Below are 6355 nucleotides of genomic sequence, written 5' to 3'. Positions count from 1 at the left end.
GAATAGTTAGTCTAATTCATTAGTGCAGCATTACTGGATCACCTCTGTTTGAAGTAATATAATATGATATACAACTATCACTGAAACAGCAAACTTTGTAAATAAACAACACTTCTCATTCTCTAAACGTTTGGCCACAGCTGTAGATTACACTATCAGTGCTTGTTCACTCTTGACAATAATTACATTTCTAAATTCTCTTTGTGTATTTACAGGTAAACAATATCTAATATTTTATCTAAATGACTGCTTTGTCTTTGAAAAGGTGAAGAGCCTGAGGCCGGTGACACTCCAGTTCTACTCTAAATACATCCTTACGGTGGCTCACAGGACAAGGCTACATTCCTGTCCTGCCAGAAGAGAAGAGAAACTTCAGAGTCTTCATGAAGTTCAACCAAAACCTGTCATATTCCATATGACAGGGGTCTCAAACTCCATTCCTCGAAGGCGGTGTCATGCAACTTTTCCATGCCCTCGAGGACTGGAGTTTGAGACCCCTGCCGTATGGTGTTCATGCAGTTTTCTACCCCACAGTTACAGCATGTCTGATTGCCTGTTCAGCATATGCAAAAATATATGATGAGTTTAAGCATGTGATGACTAAGGCCTTCCATTATGGTGTTTGTCATCACATGTCACAGACATCTGGATGATCATTTGGAATAAACAAAAAAACAAAAAACTTGTTACTTCATCTTTTATCTTTATTATTATTTTTCTTATTTTACATTTTTCATTGTTAGGCATTGGGTTTATTTGTAGTAGTCCTTTCCAGCTTCTTTCCCTCTTCCATGTTACTGTGTCAGCTTGTCAGCATCTATTTGGGGTTGGGAGTGGAACAGGAAGTAAGGAACAGAAAGTGCCATTAAAACCAGGAGAGGTTCTTATATTTCAGAAGAAGGATTAATTCAAAAGAAATGACCTCAATGCCATATTTTATTTAGGAACCCTAGAGAGCACTTTGCAAAATAACACATTCTTATAATTTCACCCTCAGATGAGCCAAGCTACGACTGTCAGGGAAGGTGATGTAGGTACAGAGCATGTGAGAGTGGTTAAGTTAATGTCTCTTGTCTAGATGAAGGCACAGGAGGGATCAATGGCACGGCGTAGAGATTCAGTATCTTCAGTCTTCAGTGGACACTCCATTTCTGGCACAAAACACCTGTAAAAGATGGTCGATTTAGGAGGTGACCCGACAACTTCAGCCTGTCAAACATAGCAATGGAGCAGTATGTTTAAAAAAACAATAATAAGCATGCACTCAGTACCCTAAGAATTATTATGGTAGTTAAACACAGTGATAGTTGTATATCATATTATATCACTTCAAACAGAGGTGATCCAGTAAAGCTGCACTAATGAATAAGACTAACTATTCACTTTAGCTAAATTTATTAAGTTAGCTAAAGAGTTGGGATGCTGTGTAAGACATAAATAAAGCTCAAATACAAAGGTTTGGACAGCGTTTTGCATGTTTCCTTACTGTAGGGGTGTCTGCAAGCATACAGGGCTCTGACAGGGTACACGATGACAACTTTGGAATTCTACTAGAAACAGTCGATCATATTTGTTTGTCAAAGCTGAATTCAGGGCAAACTACGCTAAATTAGTGTTTTTAGCTAACAGCTACAATAAGCATAAAGGTTACTGTACGGCTATCAATTGTTAACATGACGCTTGTTCTTATACATGTAATACATTTATTACCAACCTGAGAGTTTATCCGCTGGTCATTCGACATGACGAATGACTTCTGAAGTCTTAATTCAGCTCAAGACGCTGTAGATTCCCGTCAGTAACGCTATCAGTCTGTAGTTCTATTAATCTGCGCTTGAACCGGAACCGGATGTAAGTCCCAAAAAACTGAATTTTGGAACTGAAATTGAATGGTGAGAAGTGAAACTGAAATTATTCGAGAGCTGAATTTTTAAAGGATAAAATGCAGTTTCAAAGCAAATCAATTCATTTTCAAACCATAAATTCAATTTCAAATTAAACTAATTCAAATTCAGTTTTCAAAAGCTTTCATTCAAGTTACAATTCAGATTCAATCCGAGTAATTCAAATTCAAATTTAACTTATTCAAATTCAGTTTCTGATGGCACAGATTTCTGCCCATATTTGGATCTCTCTGTTCCAGCTTCAAGAATTAAGACAGAGTCAAGGCAGAGAACTGGGGATGTGATAAAGATACCAGGTAATTCATTTTGTTTGTGAATTCTTCTATCAATCACCTCTCTCGCTCTCGCTCTCTCTCGAGTTGTCTTAAAATTATGTTAAACTAACTACTAAACCAACTTTACTTATGCTATTTTCCACCTACAGATTCTTATATAAAACAAATTGTTTTGAGGAAATCAGGTTGCCATTTTAAAGCAGTGTTAGCTGTAGTCCATGACCATATTTTTGTGAGCTAATAGTAATTCACTTATTGTTATTATTTATCACTTATTAATATAACTTAACTGTTATATTAAGTTGTAAGTATAAGGAGTGCTGTTTTGTTTCCAACATGATCTGGCAGTGTAAGTTGTGCGTAGCTTCCTTCACCTCCAGAATACAGTTATTGAGACACTACAGGCTGCAGCACAGCCACTATTCCCGAATCAGCCCTCTTCCATGCCTCTACACTGATTGCATTTGTACATTTCAGACACTTAATGCACTGAGTACTCATTTGTCAAGATATCATACAGCACAACTTAGCAGTTGTGCAGAGCAGAGTTAGAGGCCTGTGTTATTTAAATGCCCTTTATGCACATTTCAGCAACTCTTTTCTGAAACAGGCCTTTTCAGTCATCTCAGAAAGCATTTGAAAAATCATGAAACAGTGACATGTCCATATAAGGCTTGTAGGTATAGCACAAATGATGGGCAATTATAGGACCAAGATGAGACGGGCTGGATGTCAGGAGGTCACTGTTAATGCTGGAAAAAGAAGTAGAAGTAATCCTGATAATGAACCTTCACATTCCAACATTAACAGACCCAAGCGATCAGAAGTCAACTTCCTACCAAACTTTCCCCAAGGAAAGGATCCTTCAAGCCTTGACCAGTTGAGGCAAGCAATTGTTGAAGAAGGCTGAGAAGAACCTGCCCCTCATTAGAAAGTTGATGGAGACCACATTTCCCCTGCGCAGACAAACCATAGTGATGTCCTGCCCACCAGTGAAGGAGCTCTTGGACCTCTGGCCTGCTCTAAAAATGGAGTCTGAGGTAATATGGATCAGCTCTCTTTAAAATGAAAATTGTAATTCTTACTCATGTGGCAGCTTTTTGCTGCTTTATAAAGGTGTGCGAGATTCTTCAAATTGAACTGTATTGTCCTTCTGCTGTAGTTGTATGCAGAGTTTCAGCGGATTACAAATCAGAACCTGCCCAATACATTCTACGCTGAACTTGACCACCATCTTCTTCGACTGATGACCTTATTCAGACAGAAGGCATCAAAAACGGGGAAGACAGCAGATGCCCTGGCTGAAATTCTAAGAATTCACGATGAACAGGTAATAATAGATTGTTACACATTTCATAGGTTGAACCAGTGGAACATTGGACAGGTTCAATGATTTAAATGAGCTTTTTGAATTTTGCTATTAGTCCACTTTGTGTTTGCTATTTGTCTGACTGTATTAAAGATGTGAACAGGTTATTTGTGGACATATGTTCTGATTTGACTGTTGTTGTTGTTGTTGTTCAGTAAACTCACCAGTATATACAATTCTGTTTTTATCTGGCAATAGGACATCCATGATATCCACACCAAGCACACTACCGTTCTCCACGCCCTTCCTGTCTATCTGCGTGAGGATGTCTCTGGATTTTTCAGAACCTGCACTGTGAGTGTCCTTAAGTATCTAACAGATACTACTGTGTATATAAACAGTGCATCAAAGTACAAACATGTATTTTGATGCACTGTTTGGACTTCTACTTTGTTTAGTCTACCCATACGGTTTCCATGTATGGTCTTTTCTGTGTCCTCACTACGAATGAACTGAATTGGTGTTTTGTTGAAAGTGATAAGATGTTTAGTAAAACATTTTCCTGTGTATTTCCATTAGCTTAGTTTCAGTCTATCTCACACCACTTGATTCTCTGGTGAATTAGCTGATTTATGTGTGCAGAACATGGATCTTCTGTTTTTCACCTCTCACAGTGAGACCCAGGTCTCCCTTGTAAAAGAGGTATTGGATCTCAACGGGAGTTGGTAAAATGAGAAACTATATGTCGTCTGTTGTATTTCTTGGGTTAGATTGTGATTAGTATCTCTTTTTCATTCATTCAGGACGAATCTGATGAGTTGGAGCTTGATGGTGTTGAAGTGGCCCTCTTCACTGTCATCAGTGACCATGACACGACAAGTCCAGTTCACTACCAACCTGTGAAAATCTCTGTCGTCATTGAAAGTGATGCTGTGGTCAGTCTCCCCAGATTTGGTGAAGCCTTCCTGGTAATGTTTGGACTGATCTATGCACTTCATCTCAGCTACCCCAAAGCCCTGACCAACACTTTAGAATTTACTCAAAAGATTTTACTTGGTCTAGAAAGTGGTAAACTGTCACCCAGTTTACAGACCCTCAAGAGGGTAAAGCATTATAAAAGGCTAGTTCAAAGTTCTCTCCTTTTATCTAAATAATGCCTCAAAACGTTATTGCATTACTCTACAGGTGTTCAGCCAATAGGTCCAAACTATACAACGTGCCTTTGTCCTCATTAACATAATGCAAAGCAACACTAATGTTTTGTATGTTTTAATGTTTTTCGTAATACTATTTCTAAAACATTGTGGGCTGCGCAAGATGACCTAAATTTCACTGTTTGATACTGGTTAATGTAAAACAAATAGCATTGTAATTCACTCAAATTGCTTCCCTGTTGCCTTATTCAGATGTTAGCCAGAGAGCCAAAAGCACATTTTGATATTATTTATTATTATTTGGCATTATTTTTTATTACTCTGACAGTTTTCCTGACTAAACAATTTTTGGTCTACTTATTTTAATTTATAAATGTTTTTGTTAATTATTTTTAATTTATTTAATTAAAAAAAAATGTATTTAATTTCAACATAATGTGCTAAAAGGGACCAGGCAAGATGCTGTTCAATGGCAGATGTTTATGACTTTTGCATATTAAGTTACCGATACTCATTTTAATTGAGGCAATCAATTGCCTCAAAAATTTTAAGTTTTGGGTCACATGTTTTTAAGTATCAAGTAGTCAACATATTTGACTAACGTGTACTTAAAATAATGACAACACAAACTAATAAACATTTGAGTTTTGTTAACATAAAAATGTTGTGGTTGTGTACTTATTTTTTATAAGTTCTGTGAACTTATTCCTTTGAGTTTGTAAACTTGAAACTGTAAGTCACATTAACTGCACATATTTGAGTTGACCGTTCTCAAAAGATACAAGTACCATGTAATCCAAACTTTTATGTTCTGGAAAAATTTGACTTTTAAGTTGATCAACTCAAAAAAATTGAGGCAATCGATTGCCTCAATTTTTTTGAGTTCTGGTAACTTATTCGGGTTTACAGTGTACACTTGCTTTATGCAAATATGTTTATTTTTATTGAAACAATTCAAAACAATGAAAAATCACGATGTAACTATTTAATTTACCATTAGACAGTTAAGGCTTACAAAACATATTCTCATCTAAGTGGGATGAAAACAGGGAGACACAATACACATTAAAAATAAAAATACAATAAATAAAATGCATATGTAACTGTGGGGAATGTAATACATAACCCTATAAAGTGCAGTTAGGCTATACCTTAATACTTCCAGTGTCTTTGAAAAAAAGAGTTTGGCTATACTTCTTGTTGCTCTCCAGTTGTATTTAGCAGAGGCTGAGCAACGCAAGCTCCTTCCTTTGTCTGTTTTCTTAACAAAACATGAACATGGAAACACCACAAAGGAGAAAGGGAAAAAAAAGAACTAAAAACATACAGTGCATGGGTTGTCCCTATTACTTTTGTTTCTTTGTACTGAACCAGTTGCTCAAACAGACAAGCATTTTGACATTTTCAGATGACAGGGCAGCTCGCTCCTTCTGAACAACATGCCCAGAAAGTGAAAATAACCTCTCACATGGTATGGATGTGTCAGGTGCTGCCAAGTACTTGCATGCAAGGTAGGCCATCTCACTTTGTGCCCCTTATTGCTTGGACCACCATTTCTGGGGACAGTCCTCAATGTCAATAGTTAGCTCTGCCCTGTATCGCTCCACACATTTCTCATTACAGTCCTCCTCTTCATCAGATGAAGAGTCTGAGGCAAGCATGAGAGCTGATCTTTTCTTAGATGGCTCATATGTTGCTAGTTGTTCAGGCTGT

At 37.2% G+C, this 6355-nt stretch overlaps 1 protein-coding gene across 1 annotated transcript; it reads left to right on the top strand.

Moving 5' to 3' along the window:
• The first annotated feature begins 2989 nt into the window (after positions 1 to 2989).
• LOC120434307 lies at positions 2990 to 4688 on the top strand. Its single transcript, XM_039602164.1, has 5 exons — positions 2990 to 3219; positions 3342 to 3509; positions 3747 to 3842; positions 4292 to 4591; positions 4674 to 4688. The coding sequence occupies exons 1-5, from the start codon at positions 3118 to 3120 to the stop codon at positions 4686 to 4688; spliced, it is 681 nt and encodes a 226-aa protein (XP_039458098.1). The 5' UTR covers positions 2990 to 3117.
• The last annotated feature ends 1667 nt before the right edge of the window (positions 4689 to 6355 follow it).

The sequence above is a fragment of the Oreochromis aureus genome, linkage group 3 (genome assembly GCF_013358895.1).
Source record: "Oreochromis aureus strain Israel breed Guangdong linkage group 3, ZZ_aureus, whole genome shotgun sequence".
NCBI lineage: Eukaryota > Metazoa > Chordata > Actinopteri > Cichliformes > Cichlidae > Oreochromis > Oreochromis aureus.
This window is presented reverse-complemented; position numbering and strand designations above follow the sequence as displayed.

What these genes read in the sequence shown, in the direction of transcription:
- LOC120434307 (XM_039602164.1), top strand. Translation starts at nt 3,118, where the DNA reads ATGGAGACCACATTTCCCCTGCGCAGACAAACCATAGTGATGTCCTGC. An exon ending in CTCTAAAAATGGAGTCTGAG is followed by an intron (nt 3,220 to 3,341) that starts GTAATATGGATC and finishes CTTCTGCTGTAG; the next exon opens with TTGTATGCAGAGTTTCAGCG. An exon ending in GATTTTTCAGAACCTGCACT is followed by an intron (nt 3,843 to 4,291) that starts GTGAGTGTCCTT and finishes TCATTCATTCAG; the next exon opens with GACGAATCTGATGAGTTGGA.